At 50.6% G+C, this 19,248-nt stretch overlaps 1 protein-coding gene across 1 annotated transcript in view; it reads left to right on the forward strand.

Annotated features, from left to right (window-relative positions):
• The window catches only part of CNTN4 (contactin 4), a 371,545-nt gene that overhangs the window by 235,402 nt on the left and 116,895 nt on the right, over positions 1-19,248 (forward strand). The window contains exons 4-5 of the mRNA XM_087824678.1: positions 1,130-1,256; positions 6,755-6,930. Coding sequence (XP_087680804.1) covers positions 1,130-1,256; positions 6,755-6,930 — 303 coding nt within the window. The remainder of the gene's footprint in view (positions 1-1,129; positions 1,257-6,754; positions 6,931-19,248) is intronic.

The following is a 19,248-nucleotide window of genomic DNA, read 5'->3' on the forward strand; positions in this document are numbered from 1 at the left end:
TTAAGCCCCAGCTCAGCTCCCTCGGGTTTCCTCGGTCCCCAGTTCACCTGAATAGTCCCGTCTCACCCCATCCCCTGCCCACAGAGGCTGTTTCCAGGGTTTCCAGGATCATAGGTGTAATTCACAGCCTTCAGAGTAACCACATTTAAGATGCAAATGGATTGTCAGCCCTGGGGTGATACTTAGTGTTACCTTACGTCATAGCCACCGCCCTTCCGTCTCAGAATGCATCAGGCAGTGCCCACGCCCCTGATCGAACACATTAAAAAGTGAAAGAATTACCCTCAGATACACCAAGTCCTTGTTGACCGTCCTCTGTGTGGAAGCCGCTGTACGTGGTAGCTCAGGACCTAGGAAAGTGGGGGAGGGCCCTGCGCCCAGGGAGCTCCCCGCCCAACGGGCACAGGACAGGTAACCAGGTAGAAAAAGGCGTGTCCTCGGGGACATGTAATGGAGGAACCGTGACTAACGGAAGAAACGGCAGGGCTAGAAAAGCCGTCCAGAGAAAAGAACTCGGGCGAGGCTTTGATGCGTGAAGTCGCCTTCACGGGCGAGGTGCTGCGATGCGTGCGGGCCCGTGTTTGTCACGGCGCCTCTGGAGCGCACGCGGCCCACGCGCCACGCCACGCGCCACGGGGTGGTTCTGGTCCCGCCGCCCCATAAGCAGGCTCCGTGCGGCTGGGCGCTCCCGCGGGAGGCGGCGGGAGCTCTGGGCGCGGGTGCGGCCGGCCGGTGCTGAGCCCGGGGCTCCGTGGGCGCGTCCAGGACAGGCTGGTCAGTCCCCACAGGTGACATGACTCGTGACTCTAGGCTGCCTTCGTGGACCTTCGCAGCCGGGCTGTACCTGCTTTATCTAAAGGAGCAGGGCTGTGTCCTGTCACCCACGGCCGTGAGGCGGTCAGGCCTGCTTGTGGTCTGGACGCCGTCGCTGAGAGTCGGGAGCGTTGGTGCCTCCATGACATCGTCATGATGAGCCACAGGGCTCTGGGCCTGGGGACGGGTCACCCCGGGGCTGGCGCTGGGCCAGTCCCGCCGACCGCTCCTTTGGTCAGTTTATCCCTTTCTCCCCCGGTGGTGTCCTTCCGACCGGGCGATGCTCACCTCTGGGCCCTCTCTCCTCTCCTTTCAGACGACCACACGCTGCATGGCCCGGTGTTCGTTCAGGAACCAAGTCACGTCATGTTCCCTTTGGGCGCCGAGGAGGAGAAGCTGAAGCTCAGCTGTCAAGTCAGGGGGAACCCGAAGCCTCACATCAGGTGTGTTGACCCGAGCGCGTGTCTCCCTGCGCGTAGTTTCTGTCGCTAAGTCAACAAGCCCTGGCGGGTGCCGAGGACACGCACGCTCCAGGCGGCGTCCCGGGCGCGCCTGTGTCCTCGGAAGCTCAGTCCCACGTCCGTCCCAGGCAGACCGGGAGTTAAATGTCCCGGTTGACCCCCTCTCTGAAAACCTTACCACTTCTTAACTGTACTTTTCAAAAACGAGCGTATTAAAGTGCGTCAGTAAACTGTCCTGCCGGGGAAGCAAGCACTCAGAAGCCTAGAGGAGGCGGGTGAACCCGAGGGGCACCTGGACGCCAGGGAGCGGCTCCCACCTGATGAACTGCGTGAACTGGGCCTTGGGTCGGGGTCGCAGGTCAGAGCCTTGGCTCAGCCTCGCTGAGAGGCTGGCGTGAGATCCTCCCCCGGAATCCACGGGGTCCCGGGCTCCGTCCCCACAGGAAATGCGCAGAACTGGGCTGGGTGCCTCCCACGGGGGACTGTCAAGCCACCGTAATCGCCTGGTGCTGCGTGGTGGTGGTTTCTGTGGCTGCTTTGTCTTCATCATTACCCCACAGGAGGAGTGTTTCTTCCATTGATTTTTAGGGAGGGAGGGAGGGAGAGGCTAAGAGAAGACGTTTACCCGTATCAGAGTCCCCAGCAAAGGCAAGGGAGAGTGGGGGAGAGGCAGTGTGTAAAGAGAAGGCTAAGAATTTTCCAAAGTTAACTAAAAACTCCAAGCTATAGATTTAGAAGCCCAGTGACTTGAACTGTAAGCAGTACAAATAAAAATAAAGCCTCATTAGAATTATCACAGTAAGACAGTAGACGCCAAGTCGAAGACAGGACCATAAAATAGCCAAAGTTGTAGCACCGATAACCTTCAAAGAGACAGTTAAACCAGCAGCGACTTGTCGGGAGCCACAAAAAATCAAGATAGAAAACAGTCTTCACTATGGAGAGAAATTAACTGTCGAATTTCTTTATAGCAGAAATACTGTTTTTAAGGACAACAAAATCCATAAGTTTTTAAGCAGACACCAAAGTTTGACTCCAGCAGACCCTCCCTAAGGAAAATTATAAAAAATATACTTTAAGCAGAACAAAAATGACCCCAGGTACAAGAAAAAATGATAAGAAAAGCAAGTAGTCAAGGGTTAGTATTTCCACATAAAAATTAATTGCACTAAAGAATAAAAGTAATAAAAACAATACTGTCTTGCAAAGACAAAAAAAGGCAAAACTCATGACAACAATAGAAATAAATCGGAGACATACTGCACAATGGATTATCTATATGGTTAAAAAAATGAAACACGGTTGGACCCCCACCTCACGGCGTGTACGGAAGATCAACTCCAGGGGATCAGAAGACCGACGTGAAAACATTACAGCACTTTTTTAAAGGAAATAGACAGACGTATCTATGGCTTTGGAGGGAAGAGGTTTCTGGAATATGACAAAGTGTTTAACTTCAGGAATGTAGAGAACTTTTGTTTGACAGAATCTACTGAGATGAGTAAATTACAAGCTTCCAACTGAGAGAAGGTATATTTAATACTACTGCTGACAAAGGATCAATATCCGAAGAGTTTAAAGAATTCCCAGGAATCTAAAGTAAAAAACAAGTCGCCTAGTAGAACGGGACCAAAAGCCTTGGTTCGGTGCTTCTAAGAAGAGGAACAGAAAATATCCATTAAATGTGTAAAAAGATGGTCAGGGCCATTAGTGAACAGAAACAGACAAAGTAAAACTAAAATGACACACTTGCCCAGACAGCGTGGCTCAGTGGTTGAGTGTTGCCCTAGGAACCAGGAGGTCATGGGTTCGATTTCCGGTCAGGGCGTGTGCCCGGGTTGTGGCTCAATCCCCAGCAGGGGGCGAGCAGGAGGCAGCCCATCGATGTTTTGCTCTCACATCAACATTTCTTCCTCTCTCTCCCTCTCCCTTCCTCTCTCTCTAAAATTCAATAAAACTACTTTTTAAACACACACACACCCCCCCCAAAAAAAACCAACAGCTCCCTAGTGGACTACACCATCAGGGTGAACATATAAATTATCTTCCAAACCAGGACACTTTTCAAGAGAAAGGCCACTGTTAATAACTGTTCTAGGACAGCAGGTGTGACCTCACTGGAGTGGACAGACTGTGGAGTGATTGTCCCTGTAACAGGTTGACTTTGAGGCTAAATCAAGCCCTTGAATGTGCTTCACGTTGTAAAAAGTAAATGGGAGAGGCGAGGTCCCTCTGTCTGTAAGCGTGGAGCAAATGGCCCGGGTTTAGCGCACAGCCCCATGTAGGTTCACGTGTCGGCCGCAAATGGAAACAGTTTTGTAGCAGAATTTGGCTAGTTGCTGCTTTGTTTCTCCCCAGACTGTGACGTTTAATTAACATGGCTTTTGTAACATTGTGTTTGGAGATACAGGGGCTTGTTGGTTATTTAAAACCCGCCAGTGAACAGGAGCCTATTATGTTTTTAAAGATTGCCAGAGAAGCTGAGAAGATTTTCCTCATATGCACTAGCAGTTGCTGGAACCTTGTTTTTTCCTGGGCCTTTGTCACTTTCTCTGGCACAGAAAAGCCGATTGGCCCCCGGAGCTAAAAATCCCTCCCTCCCTCTGGCTGAAGGACAGAGCAGGGGAAGCATGGGGCGGTCAGGTGTTTTCAGACCCCTCTCTGGCCGCACCTGTCCAGTGTTCAGGCTGACTTTGGGGTAAAGAAACAGTAGGAGGAATTCAAAGCGAGCTCTCCAAGGGAAGCCTCAGGCGCCCCCACTGACCCCGAGTGTTTGTTCCCGTTCCCTGGGCTGGGCCCACCCTCTCCATTTTCCCTGCCCCTTGAGTTTGAAATGATCGACCCAGACCCAGAAAACTTGAAGGAGTGTCGCCTTGTGCCCGCTTCCCTTGCACGGAAGTCCCCTAAGGGCGTTGCTCTTGCCAGGCTCACAGCTCCCCTTTCCTGACAAGCAGCGGCCACAGACCTGGTTGGAGTGATTTTGTATTCAGTTAGGTGTGCAGACGGCACAGTCCAAGTCCAAAAGGTCCTGCCCCTTCTCCCCGCGGAGCTGAAAGAGTGAACAAAGAAAGGGTTTTGCTACCGCAAACCCACCAGGCAGCTTCCCAGCCAGGCCCAGACTGTAAACCTTCAGAGCTGCACAGCGCCAGGGGTGGCCTGTGCGCAGCCTCAGTCTCCGCAGAGAATCTCATCTTAATTCCCCAGGTGGTTCAAAACTCAGCTTCTGAGACTCACGGATCTGTCCTGGCCCTCGGGAAAGTCTCCTTTGTTCCAAAGGCACCATTTCTGTATTACACTAACTTAAGAGATTCCTCAGACACTGAAAACAAATTGTGAAATTTTCAGGAGTGCTGCAGTGGGGACGAGATAAGGAATTCAGCGCGGCCCACATCCAAGCCTGCAGCGCAGAGCCAGGCGCAGTCTCTCTAACGGAAACTCAATGCGTTTCCCAGCAAGCACTGGAGTTTCTAAACAGTCTCTGTCCCTTGCTCTTTGCATGTAAAGGCAGGTGATAAAGGAGATCAGGGACTCTGTGCAGAGCATTTGGCTGAGGTGACAGGTGGGGACAGGCCTACGGAGGAGCTCTGACTGTCCCCAAAGCCACAATGCTAAAAAGACTCCCGTGGTCTCGTCCCTGAACCCCGCACTCTGCGTGCAGCTCACATTAGTTTGCAATTTCCTCTTTGGCTCCTTAGATTTGTCATATTAAATTGCTTGACTATCATTTGAAGTGAGAGTTGTGGCTGAGACGTGATCAGTTGACTCAAGAAAAAATGTCAAAGGCAGACAGCCAAAGCCAGAGATTCGTATGCATGCAGACCTGCGAAAATGTGCCCCAGCTGCTCTCTTTTTATTGCTTATCACCTCCCTGTCTGTGTCAGAGCACAGAGAGAATTTCCGTCGAGCCCAAACACGGCGTCGGTGTCTGATACCATCTTCTGACAAGCAGACACATCGAGAGCCGCGTCCCCTTTCCAGCTTCTGGCCCAGCTTCCCAGCCCTCCCGTTCCTAACGTTTTGCATTTCAAATACACAGATGCGAGCAGACATACACAGCAGTGCTGGGGTGGGTTCCACGCTTCGGACACTGCATGACCAAAGCGAAAACATCCAGCAAAGAAGCAAAATATTTAGCCAAACACACAAGTGTGTATGGAGCCCAAGAGTGTCAAGTTCTGGGCTGCTGAAGGGAGAAAGCAGGGGACCCAGGCACATTCTCTACGGCGAAGGCCCGATTCCTGCGGACAGGAGAACTCCGTAGGAAACCGGGGGAAAGCTTGAACAGTTCTGACCAGGAAGAGTGAGGGAGACTTTTTTTGGAAGAGGTGTCCTTTCAGGTGACCTTGAAGTGTGTGAGGTCTCCACAGAAAGGGCTCATTCTTTTTTGTTGTTGTTGACGCCAGATATCCGAAATCTTGAGACTGACTGGCCCACACGCCCTCGCTCATATCCGTCTACATCGCGGGCTCCCCCTGAGGGCCCCAGGATGAGTGTCTCGAGTTTCCTCTCTGCTCTGGGTCTCATTTTCTGTCTCCTGCTGTGAAAGCTACTATAAGGCGGTTGATGTCAGAAACTCCAGCGATTCTATTGTCATCACCTGATACAATGTGTCGGATTTGGGAGGGAGAAGAAAATAAGACAGTTGCTAAATTGTATCAGCTCAAAAGTTCCTAAGTGTTCAAATGACTTATTGGTTAAGATAAGCTCCCTTTGAAATGTTATTAGCATTTTAAAAAAAAAAAAGAGGAGCTTTTGTTACTAAAGATTTGCTATTTAAAAGCGTGAATCCCAATAAAAGTAATTTTTTGAGCCAAACATAATAGTCAGGTGCTCAGATGAGCCCAGTAAACAAACACCAGAGAAGAGCAAAACCTTTAGCCTCTGTCACCTGGTCCCCGGATCTGAGCTTCCTGGGCTGGCGGACGGATGTCGGAGGGCCAGTGGCCAAAGGCATCTTCTCAGCCATCCGAGGTCAAGGCCAGCTTGGTCCCTAAGACGGTGTTGGGGTCCCTCAGCTTCGCAGCCGGCCATTCCCGTCACATTTGGGACCAAATTGAAGCAAGGCTGCTGCGGTTTCATCAGGTACTAGGCCATCTCCCTGAGAGCCGTGGCTTCTGTCATCCGTGGAGACCCAGTTAAAGAATTACACTGGAAGGAGCCCTTTTTGGAGAAAGTTGTGCAAGATGCTAAGGAGAAATTCAAAAAGAAAACGCAAACCCACAGTGAAGTGTCTGTAGCATCATCGGTAGTTAAAAGCAGGTGTTAACATTTTACAGCCATTGTTTAGGTAAAGGACACGCTCTCCCTGTAAGCGTTTAATTTGTCCCCACTGCTGGGGGCAGCATTTCCAATGTTTTTTCACCATAGTTAAAAAGCCATGATGATTTTGCGGGCTACTGCCAGTTGCTATGTATGTTGGACAATTCAGAAATGCTGATTGATATTACAGGGCTTTATCTCCTGGCATTTTCACACCACAGGTGGAAGTTAAATGGAACAGACGTGGACATAGGCGTGGATTTCCGCTACAGTATTGTTGAGGGCAGCTTGCTGATCAGCAACCCGAATAAAACCCGAGATGCGGGGACGTACCAGTGCGTCGCCACCAACTCCTTCGGAACCGTGGTCAGCAGAGAGGCCAGGCTGCAGTTTGCCTGTAAGTCATCACCGCGTTGCGCTGCAAATGTTGCTTCGCGTGTTTGTGCCACTGAACTGACACGCCTTCAAAACAGTTTCTTTTCAGAAAACAAACAGATTTTAATTTGCTATGTGATCATCTTTGCCCTTTTCTCGTATTCTGGAAATACCTTGTTTGTAGGATAAATTGTAAATCTGCGTGGGAAGAGAGATGGCTTCTGCTTTTATGAGGATTGAGATAGTTTGATGCTGCGATTGTTTGGTTATGTGGTGCTCTGTACACACATGTAAACTTACATACACAAAATTACACACACACAATATAAAGAGTGTGTATAAACAAGAAAACAGCCTGGCCGGTGTGGCTCAGCGGTTGAGCATCGGCCTAGGGTACAGGAGACAGAGGTCAGGGCACATGCCCAGGTTGCAGGCTCGATCCCCAGCAGGGGGCGTGCAGGAGGCAGCCATCAGTGACTCTCATCGTTGATGTTTCTCTCTCTCTCCCTCTCCCTTCCTCTCTCTTAAATCAATTAAGAGAAAATATTAAACAAGCAAATGAACTGCCATTAATACTCAATACGAGAGGTGTTCAAGCATAAAGCTCAGTTAAGAGAAAACCTGGATAGTCTATTCTATAATTCTCTTTCCTATTACATAAATTAGGAAAATTTAAAAACAACTATAATAACAGAATGTTAAAACAATGAAAGTTACCTTTATGTTATACCTTTTATGTTTCTAGTTTAGAGTATTTAAAAAACAACTTGCCCTCTCTTAAGACCAGCAGCTCATAGAAGTTCATGAGACTATTGACTATGAACGAAAGTGGAATTTGGAAATAGCAAGTGGCAAATAAGCTCCCCAGGCAAGAGCAGCGAGCACAGTGGAGCACAGAGGCCTCTGAGGGTTACGAGCAGCCCCGTGTGTAAGGGTTTGTGTATTTGCACACGATTATATATTTCCTGGTGTAAAATCCCCACTCAGAGCAGCGCAGTAACATCAGAAGGTTTATAATCACAGAATCAGCAGTAACACTGTAGAATATTCTCATTAACAAAATCCTCTCCGGGAGCTTGGCATCAAATACACCTAATATCCGGGGCTCGATCCATTACTGCCGTTTGCTGGCATTTTTATGAGCTGGGAGATGAATTCTCTAAGTCCTGGGAATAGATGGGACTCCAGGATTACTTTGTGTGTGAATGTCTTCCAAAGGCTCGTAGGTGTGCAGAATCACAGGAGGGTGACATGTCTGATTGCTGCCCAAGAAAGTGTTTATTTCTCTGGGTTTAATGTAAGTCTAATGGCCACACTGACTTTTTAGTTTTGACAAATGAATTTTGTTGGGTTCATTTTGGAAAATAACCATAGAATCGTGATTAGGGAAAAGCTCTGTATTAAGTTACTCTTGTACTTATTTAATTTTTGGATTTCATAGTGTAGGAAATTTTTCAAAACAACTCCTCCCGGCCGAGGTGGCTCAGTGGTTGAGCATCCTATCATGTCGATGTTTCTGTCTCTTTCTCCCTCTCCCTTCCTCTCTCTCTAAAAATCAATAAAAACATATAGTTTAAAAATAACAACACCACTAAATACAACAAAAAAGGGATCGGCACAGCATCACTGACTTTTTTGTTTTTCTAACTTATGACATTTAAAAAAACAAATGACCCAGGCTTCAGACTATCCCTGTGTAAAAATCCAGGCATTTCTGCTCCCAAAATATCTGAAGGACAGAATCTCAGTCTCAAGGTCAGTCATTTGAATGCGATAGTTCAGCCACAGTGGAAGCTCTGTCCTCATTTTGTGGGCGAATTGGCCTGAGGCCTGGTGCCTGAAACCCACCTTGCTTATTCCACCGGGAGTGTGATGTGGGTACCCTCCCCCCCCACCTGAATCCTAGGCCCATAACCATCCAGCCTGAATAATTCTGAATAAATGTGGAGAGCTCAGCTCTTCCTCACACGACATCCCGAGCCATGGCCGACTGCTCTGGTTGTTCCAAACACAAAACCAACCCAACATCACTTCCTTAAAATTGAGCTAAATGTGCTCATTGTCACCATTTTCACATCCGGTGTCACGGTGTGATTTTCGTTGAGCTTTTAAATCTGTGAGAATCTAACCGTGGCCCTTTATCCTGTAATTCTTCTCTCTTCCAGGTACTTAACTCGCACGCAACCCACTTCTACACAACACACCCAGTTCTGCTCACTGACTGTGTAGAAAGGTCCTCAGTTCCGCGCCTGTGCTTTGACCTTGTGAAGGTGGGGACAGTAGCATCCATGATAGCAACTTTGTTTCCAGCGAGTGCAGCTGACACTGACATTCACTTTTCTTAAAGCCACAGTTGCTTATTGTTACCTTATCTTAAACATAGTTACACAAAATCTGAGCATTGATTTTTCATCAACGTCGATCCATCCTGAGCTCCCCAGTCGTGTTCTTACCCTAAACTAAGAGTATTATATTCACCCCCATTAAATTCACCTTCTGAATAGTGACCTTTTGTTCCATCCACGTTGAAATTGTTTTCAGTCTTTTTTTTGTCTGACATATTGATTGTCCTCCTTGAGTGTCAGCAGAAACTTGGATAAGCGTGTGTCCGATCGGATAATTGATAGGACGTGTTGGCCAGGGCGGGGCAGCCTGCCAGCAGGGAGCGTCCCCTAACGTGAGATGAACTTTACAGTCAATGTTGTTTGCATACTCTTGCGTTAGCTACAAGTTTACCCAGACGTGCTGCAGTTGAACCCCGGTTTCTCCTACTTATGCTGGAAGTGATGAGGGTCTTTGCCAGATGCCTCGCTGAGATGCAGAGATGCTGTTCCTACCGCATCCGCCCTGCCCGGGCCCTGTGCGCCCCGCTAGGTCGTCTCCAACCATTTATCAGACGGCAGCCGGAGTAATCTTCCAAACATGCAAATGAGATCGTCCCACATCCCCGCTTTATGCCTTCACCGGCACTTAGAATAAATCTGATTCATTACTGTGGCCTCATTTTAATTCCTGGGAAATGACAAACTATCTTTTGCACCAGGACTTGATACATGAGTTGCCTCTGCCCGATGTGCTTTTGTCCTGATTGTCACAGGCCCCTTCCTGTGATCCTGAGCTTCCGGTTAGGTGTGACCTCCTGAGAAAGTCTCCGTATCACCAGGTCTTACAAAGCAGCGATTCCGGTCGTGTCCCCTCTCCCCACTACCTCCTTCCCGCCTCTGCGTCCGCACAGCAGCACCCTCCATTTCAGCCCTTAGGACCCAACGCAACCTGGAATGGTCCAGTGTATTTGTTTCTCGTTACTTGACTCCAGTGAGAATCTGTGTTCTACGAGCCGAGACTGCCTGGCTCATCCTCGGGTCGCCAGAGTCTGGGACACTTTGTATGTCTAAATGAAGGGGTCCCTTTATTATTGTTTTTTTAAGTTTTAATCTTCACCTGAGGATATTTTTTCCATTGCTTTTCAGAGAGAGTGGAAGGGAGAGAGAGACACATTGATGTGGGAGAGACACATCAATTGGTTGCCTTCCGCATGCACCCCAACCAAGGCCGGGGATGGAGCCTGCAGTAGGTTCGTGCCCTTGGCCAGAATCGAACCCGGGACCCTTCCGTCCGCAGGCCGACACCGGCCAGGGTGGGATTCCTTTATTAATTGCCTGCACAGTGACACCACAAAGGAAATATATGTGTACACTTAGTTTGGGGGCGATGGGTTTTTATAAACTCACACCCTTTCTGTTCTAGTTACTTTCTGGAATTGAACCTCTTGCCATTTTTAGGCTTCTTTTTCATTAAAAAGAAAATTAAAATATGCGCCTGTATTGAAAGTCCCTTTTAAATGATCGAGTGGAACACGTCTCCGTGGTGGTGTAAGCGGAGGCGGGGCAGTGACATCTTCTGAGTGCCCCCGAGCGACTGCTCTCCCCGAGCATGTTCATGCCACCGGGAGGAGGGCAGGTCGCCTGACCGGGCTTTCTGAACGGTGACCTGCAGGTGACAGCTGCCGTCGTCTTTAGCATACGATTTTAGGGCCGAAACAGCCTGGCAGGCCTCTTGGCCTCTATCTCCTAACAAGCGCAGTTAAGGCTGGAGTGACTGCGTCACTCACTGTTAAGTGCTCGGTTCACAGGTGACGGCCGAGCAGAGCGAGCCTCGCCCTGAGCCCGGTGCTCCCGGCTCGACTCTGCTCCACCCGCTGGCCCCACAGGCAGCACATTCATTCTCCATCCAACGGGTCACATTTCAAACCTCGTTTAAACACTTTGTATCACTAATCTTACAAGTTAGACATTCTTAGTCTTGTTTTGTGAATTATTTCTTTAGTTTTCATGTTGCTTTTGTAGACAGAATTTGGCAATCTGTCACGTTTAGCATTTGGAAACAATGAATTCATATAAGCAAAACCTCTGCTAATGGAGAGGATGCCTTTAAGAGCCTGCCCCTCCCCCAGGTTTTTCATTCAGAGTCTCTAAGCCAGAAATCCTTCCCGGATTAAGCAGACGGAGCTCATTTAAGTCGCTCTTGATGAGGTGTGGGCGTTTGCATGCGCCAGCATCATTGTCATACTATTTGGAGCACATTGCGGTTTCAGGTCCCCCTGCAGGCCTAAGCCAGCAGCGGTCGCTTCCCTGTCACCTGGCCTCTCTCAGCCGGCCACCAACGCCCCTCCACCGTTCCTCCTGGGCCACCTGGGGCTAGAAGGCTTCATTAACTAATTCTCCAGGGTTTACCTAGTGCCTGTGCTTAGTTAACTTGTGCTAATAGCTGCTGAATAAATGAATAAATAATAAGATTCAGGTGTTCAGGTCATCAGGCTGTGCTTGGGGCATGAGGTCAGGGACTCTCCCTGGGTCCCTGGGTGTGTTTGGAGGTGGGCCCGGGCATCTCCACCTGCGGCTGCGGAGACAGGTGCCGCCTTAGTTCCTGGTGAGGACTGTTGGGTGGGGCAAGAGGCTTAGCCAGATAAAGAAGCTCCTGTGTAGTAGGCAGCAAGCATGGCATCAGAGCTCACTGTGTCCCGAAAACCTGGCCCGAGAGCTGGGCCTGTGCGGAGCGAGAGCCCTGCCCGGGCACAGCCGCCACCCCCGTCAGCACCCCAGTCCCGAGGTGCTTGGTCATCACTGAGCTCATTGCCCATGACTCAGCACGCCTGAGCACGGGCATTTTCTAAGTAAATTACAATACATACTTACACACTTACTAAATGTCCTAATCACTGCTTTTTTAAAGAACATTGGAATGTGGGCTTGAGAAACTGAGAGACTCTGTGGCCTGAGCGTGGAGGGAACAGGAGGCTGTCCTTTGCTCCATTTCACTTCGGGTCCCACCGTGTCTCTAAAGCTCAGCCCCCATCAGCCGTGGAGACAGCCGTGCCCCCTCGTAGGCTGTTACGGAGATTAAATTACAGACCACAGGCAGACCCCCGGGACGGCTCCCAGCATGAGAAAATCGTGTGCCCCCCCCCCCCCGTCCTTTTAAAGTGAGACCAGTAGCCTTTGTTAAGAGCTTAGGATAGCGGCTCGGAGGCAAGGCCGCAGTTAGGACCACGGGGCGGCCGGTCAGCTCCTGCAGCCCTCCAGCCCTGGACGAGGCTCTTCCCTCTGCCTCACTTTCTGTATCCACAAAACGGGGTGGGTGCCTACACTTCCTTCTCTTTTTGTTTTTGAGGATCAAATAAATTGATACCAATAAAACTCCTAGTTCATTGCCTAGCATATATTGAGGGTTTAAAAAGCGTTAGCGATGATGGTCGTTTCTGTTACAATTTTATCGCTCTGTGTAAGACATTACGCTAAGCACTTTGGAAGCATTGTGATATTTAGTTTCAACATAACCCGTCATTATTTTAATTTTATAGATGGAGAATCTGAGGGTTAGTGATATGGGTAATGTTCCCCAAGGGTGCAGTGGACAGAGTTAGGCCACCTACGTCCTGAGCAGGTGCCCATGTCCTGTCATTTGACACCCGTGATCCCCCCGTGACACCAAAAACTACACCTTCCTGCTGGAATTTATGTTCACACTACCATAGACGTACGTGGCCAATAAAATGTTGTTCTTTGTAGACATGAAAGTGGATGTTTAGTGTGTTCGCAACCTTTGATAGAGTCCATCCATCATTAATTTTTGTTTTTAATGTTTTAGTCTGAGGTTTCCCTGATGCCGTCATAATGTTGATTTACGGTTGACATCTGGGAGCCTAATGGTCTACACAGCCGTGGTGCATACGTTCGTGACTCCAATTTTAATGTAATTGGTCTCAGGTTTCATAATGAGGATAATTAATAACAATATTTCTGCAAAAGTTAATATGCAAATTCCCCATTTATTGCACGTCGGTTGTAAAACATCCCAGAGATTGATATTTTATGGTAAATAACTGTGGGCTGGTAAACGGCACATCCCCAAGCAGGGACCCACATATTATTCTAAGTTTCCTTCCTCCCAGCCACGCTCCCCCCCCCCCCCCCGTGAGAAAGAGGCACTTTCCATGCCCAGGATCGTGCGAGTTTTCAGGAGACTCACCCGAATACTCCCCGATTCCCGCTGTCGCCCTGAGCGCCTCGTACGCAGGGTTTGGGGCTTTCTTCCTGGAAGCGCGGCTGTTTCATAACAGTTCCGATCTTCAGAGCGAGACTGGTGCTGTTCATTGTGCCGGAGTGTGGGTGACTGGAATTCCGGAGAGGTGCCACCTCCAAATTTACTGTGTAAATTAGATCGCTCAGTGAAATCCAGTGGCCCGGCCGCTGGGGAAGCGCTGTGCCTTGGCCACGGCAGGGCTGCCCCCGGCGGTGGGCGGCTCTCTGCGCTCTGCTGGCGCCTGGCCGCGGGCGGGGGCAGAACCAGGCGGGCGCCGCGCCTACCCCGAGCGTCTCCCTCCGAGCCTGCGTCAGGGAAAGGGCCCGAGAGAGGAAGGGTGGGGGTAAGTGAAGAGGACCCGTGGGTGCGAAAGGGACCCATTTTGGCCTTCCTGTAACCCTGAGCGGTGCATTTATAAGGTTCAAGTATCCCCGCTAACGGCTCCATTCTGAGGTTGATTTCAGTGATCTTGGTCAGTTATGTGACAGCCAACATTTTTCATGGTGAAAATACCGCCTTGAAGAACAGCAGCAGGTTAGATGGACTCACTGAAAGAGTTCTTTCCCCCGGCTGGCGTGGCTCAGCGGTTGAGCATCGACCCAAGAACCAAGAGGTCACGGGTTCGATTCCCGGTCAGGGCACAGGCCCGGGCTGCAGGCTCGGTCCCCAGTAGGGGGCGTGCAGGAGGCAGCCGATCCACGTTCCTGTCTCAGATGTTTCTGTCTCTCTCCCTCTCCCTTCCTCTTTCTCTAAAAATCAACAAAAACCATTTTAAAAGAAAAAAGAAAGAGATCTTTTTCTGGCTACTCCAGCAAGCCTTGTCCGAGTCCTAAACCCAGGTGCCCTCTGACGATGGCGGCGATCAGGGTGGGCGGAGGAAGCGATGGCGGCGACAGAGATCAGAAAGGCGTGTTCCCTTGGGAACCACTGCGCTGTCCTGGGGCTTTCGGCCACCCGGTTTCCGAGCCTTGATCACAGTTCTGTTCACAGTAAACTTCAAATGCTCATCGCTGTTAACATTCAATAATTAGTTTATTTTTCATACCCAAAGAGTGAAATGAGCAGTCGAGCAGAACGATGGCCGGGGCTCTGATCGATGGCCAAACCCACGGCTGGCTGGGCTGATGCTCAGGAAGCTGCTTCAGTGGCGAACTTTTGTTTCTGAGCCACCACGTGTTGACAGAGGGCGGGATAAACATTCTCCAAACATTCAGATCCATTAAAACTTAATCAACTAAAGAACATTTGGATGGAGAAACTGAAAACGTGTATCAGCAGGGGGGCTTTGATCCTCAACAAGACAGTGAATTTTTCTCATTTAATAGAAGAATTGAAACCAAAACTAGCTGGATTTCTGAAATGGTGCCTCTGGTAGATCATTCCTGCCACTTACTGTAGAACTAGAAAGGCACTAGTGGTGACGATTGGTGTCCACTGAGAACTTTGGAAAGTAAAAGACCAGTTGGGGCGTGGCCGTGCCGTGGGTCCGTGGGGATAACTGAGTCGTGGCGTAACGAGTGATTGGGCCTCACAGGTGTGCGACAGCAATCTTCCTACCTCATCCCGGGCCCCCCTCGGGGCCTGTTCGGGCACCCACGCTAGGGCATTGTCCCCATTAGTTCATTAGGCGTGAGTCCTTCCAGCTACCCCACCGTCCAGTCCGGGGCCTATGTACTGACAGAGTCGTTTGTGACTTAAACGACTGAGGTAAGGAGGTTCCTTATTGATTGGTTTTTGACTCAGGAGCATTCTAACGATACAGTACATGCGGACGTGGTCAACCAAGACCAGACGGGTCCAGGCAAGGGGGATGGCCGGGCAGGACTTCAAAAAAAATACCACCGAAGTTAAAAACAACAAACACTTTGTATTTCAATAAAGAAATAAAATCACTAACATGCCCTCCCTTTCTGTTTCATCGTTTTGGATAGTCAGTAAATATTGAAATGATTGGGTTGTTTTTCCAAGTTTAGCTTTTAGACAACGAAGGTCAAGCCTGCCGGTCACTGAGCTCTGAGTGGGACTGAAGCTCCGTCGACAGTGAGCGAGGCGTGTCCTTCGGCGGAAAGGGGCGGTTCCCGGGGGGGTGTCGGCATGTCGAGGATCCGTCCAGTCAGAACTGTTCATCCTTCAGGGATTTTTCCTTGAGAGGTCATGGTGCTGCTAACATACACGCGCTCAGTCGGGGTTCACCCTTCGAAACCTCACAGACCAGCTGCAGCGGGTCCGGTGACAACTTGCCGGTGGACTGGACCCCCCTTGACCTGGAAAGTGACCTCACCGGGGAAGAGGGTCTTTTCAGATGTGGTTAGACGAAGGGCCTCTAGATGAGACCATCCAGGTTGTGCAGTGGGCCCTAAATCCAATGGCAACGATCCCTGTAAGGGGCAGAGGAGGAGGGGACGCAGAGGAGAGAAGGCCGTGTGACGGGGGAGCAGGAGGACGGATGGGCTGCCGCCCACCTCGAGGCTGGAGAGGCGGGAAGGCCTCGCCCCAGAGCCCAGCCTTCAGAATGTGAGCAAATCTCTTTCTGTCCTTGCATCTTTTTTTTAATGTATTGGGGTGACGTTGGTTAATAGGATCCCGGGAGAGAAGCCGTGATGGAGTGTGGGGACCCCGGGCCAGGTTCGTGCCACGCTGTGCCTTTCCCGGGGAGCGTGACAGAGCGACTGTGTGTTTGATGAAATAATGAACAGGTAGCTGCGGAAATTCAAAGAGTAACCTTTCCCTTCCCGGGCACTCGCCACCTCTCTCCGCGGGCCTCCGGGGAACCGGCAGCCTGGCCCTTTCTGTGCAGGGCGTGGATTTGACGGGATCAGAGGAGCTGGCTGGCCCCCAGCCCCTCCCTCTGGACTCCGTTTTCTAAGTCATTTTCCCTGAATTTGACCCCTTTGTCTGCACTCGAAAGCCCTAGAAACCAGCCATTACCGCGTTCAGAGCGTCTGACCTACCTGTGACCGCGGCAGGTCCTCGGTGGTCCCTCGTGCACTGTTACGGCTGCTGCTGTGACATCGCTAACTGGGGGCAGGCCCCCCATCAGCGCCGGGCACAGAGGGGCTGGGATCTGAGCAGGCCGCCTGCCTCCGAGCTGACATGTGTTTTATGCAGTGAGGCCGGTTTTCACGTCTCTGCCCTGGGCGATCCCTCAGAGGGGAAAGCCTGCGTTAGGGGTCAGCGGTTCACTCTCACACCCAGGGGCCCATGAAAAGGCGTGTGCGTGTGCGCGCGTGTGTGCCTGTGTCTGTGCGTGTGTGGGTGGGGGGGTGCATGTGCACACATGTGCATGTGTGTGCCCCTTGAGCTGTTATTCTGTTAGGTATCTGACCAGAGATTAAGTTCAGAACTAGCCACCCACCCCTCGGTGGATGACAGGGCCCCAGTAATTTGCCCGGGATGTGTGTTCAAGGCACATGCCGGGAGCGGAGGGCTCACTTGCCGCCGGAGCCCTGCCTTGCTCCGCAGCATCAGCACCGCAGATTTCCGTGACATCGGGAACCCCGCCACAGTGACAGTGCCGTCCCGTGCGGGGTGCGGTCCATCCCCGAGCTCGGCCCGAGAAGCTAAAGGGCGGGGGGCGTGCGAGGGGGTCCGCACGTGGCTGTTCTTATTTTTAAGCTCAGTGGTGACTTTCTCCTGCTCTCCTCAAGGGCTGTCACCAGAAGGCGGGCATCGGAACAAATGCTGACTAAATATTTGTGGAATGGGTGAAGCAGAATGAATACAGGCATTGACCAGTGAAGGACAAGGAAAGCGGAAGTCCCTTGGTCTTACCAGCCTAGGAGGGGATATTTCCTCTTAAATGTCCTGTTTCCTTGAACTGAGAGGTAAAGTCTGTACATTTCCTTAAACTGGAAAGTACTCTCCCACTTCAGTAAAGGTGGGGTCGGATACGGCGTTTCTCTTTTCCCTGGAACGCTCGTTCGAGAAGCGCCGTCTGTCTGCTGACAGCTGCATTGAGATGCCACGTTCGATAGTCCAGCGTCCAGCCCGTCCAGCTGGGCTAGTGCCTGGCACATTCACGAGCCGTGCGACCGACACACCGTCGGTTTCCAGAACGTTTCATCCCCTGGAAAGTGACCCCTGTCCTCATTAGCAGTCCCCCCGTCCCAGACCCGCCGGCCCCACGCGCGCCTGTGGGACGGACCTGTCCATTCTGGACACTTGGTGTCAGCAGGACCGTGTTCCGTGGGCGTGGGGCTCATTGATTTCATTTGGAGCAGCGCTCCCCGGCTTCGTCCGTGGCGTGGCTTCGTCCGTGGCGTGGCTTCGTCCGTGGCGTGGCTTCGTCCGTGGCGTGGCTTCACCTGTGTGTGGCTTCGCCCGTGGCATGGCTTTGCCCGTGGCATGGCTTTGTCCGTGGCGTGGCTTCGCCCGTGGCGGGGCATCTGTCAATACTTCGTTTCTTTCTATGGCCAGGTAATTGCGGCTGGGTGGAAGCAACACCATCCTGTTTGTTCAGGCGCCGGTTGTCCCACGTCCAGGGAGTTTCCACTTGGCCATTTTCAATGATGCTGCCGTGAACGTTCCTTTGTGGATCTTTTTATGCGAACACGCGTTTTTATTTCTTCGGGCTGTGCTCCTAGGAGCGGCCTTGCTGGCTCAGATGGAAGCTCTGTGTGTAAGATTTTGAGCAAACTGTTTCCCACATGAGCCGCGACGTTTACCCCCCGCCAGCAGCCCCGCGCACCCCGCGGGCGCTGTTCACTGCGTTGCAGTCGTCACGGTGGACGTGAAGCGACATCACTCTGCGGTTTCACTTGCATTTCCCTGGCGGCCGGTGATGTTGAGAACCTTTTCGTGTGCTTATTGGCTGTCTTTGATACATAATCAGGTTTTTTTCCTCCCTTTGAGCTGGGTTGTCTGCCTTCCCCTGTCGCGTGGAAGGCTTGCTGTGGAGTCCGTGTACCGGTTCCCTGTCAGGTGTATGAGTCGCAAACATTTTCTCCAGTTCTGCAGGTTGTCTTTTCACTGCCTGCAAAAGGTTTTAACGTTGGCAAAGTCCCGTTTACATATTCTTGCTATCCCTTGTGCTTTTGGTGCCACGGCTGAGAAATTACTGCTCAAAGCCACGAAAGCCTGTTCCTGTGTTTTCTGATCAGAGTTTTTAGCCTGAGTTAGGGTCTGTGTTTTGTACTGAGTTAATTTTTGTACATGTTGACATTGGAGTCCGACTTTGTTCTCTCTTCTATTTTTTTTTTTCCGAATTCATTCCCTTGCATGTGGATATCCGGTTGTTTCAGTGTCATTTGCTGAAAAGATGGTTCTCTCCCCATCGGATGGTCTTGTGCACTTGTCAAAACTCTATGGACCGTAAACGTAAGAGCTTATTTCTGGACTCCTGGTTCTGTTCCGTTGATTTCTATGCCTGTCCCTATGCCAGTACCACACTGTTGGTTCCTGTAGCTTTATAGTAAGTTTTGAAATTAAGACATGTCCGTTAATAGCATCATAAGATCCAAAAAATGATGCCTATCCCCTTACCGACAGACTCCAGCCTACTCGCCCGACAAACAGACCATCAGCCTTTGGGCGCGTCATGTAAAATTCAGTATATTGACAGGTTCCAGGCTGACTGACCCTAAATAACAGTGCATTTGGAGCCCTACTGTGTCTTCAAGTGTGAGGTAGAGCTCGTTTGTCGTCATCGCAGCCTCAGGCCTGTTTTCCTCAAACAAGAATGCTTGTCATTTCTTTCTATTTTAATTGATTTGAGAGAGAGAGTTGCTGTTGCACTTATTTATGGATTCACTGGTTAATT

This window comes from Miniopterus natalensis, chromosome 15 (genome assembly GCF_054644295.1).
Source record: "Miniopterus natalensis isolate mMinNat1 chromosome 15, mMinNat1.hap1, whole genome shotgun sequence".
In the NCBI taxonomy this organism is placed as follows: domain Eukaryota; kingdom Metazoa; phylum Chordata; class Mammalia; order Chiroptera; family Miniopteridae; genus Miniopterus; species Miniopterus natalensis.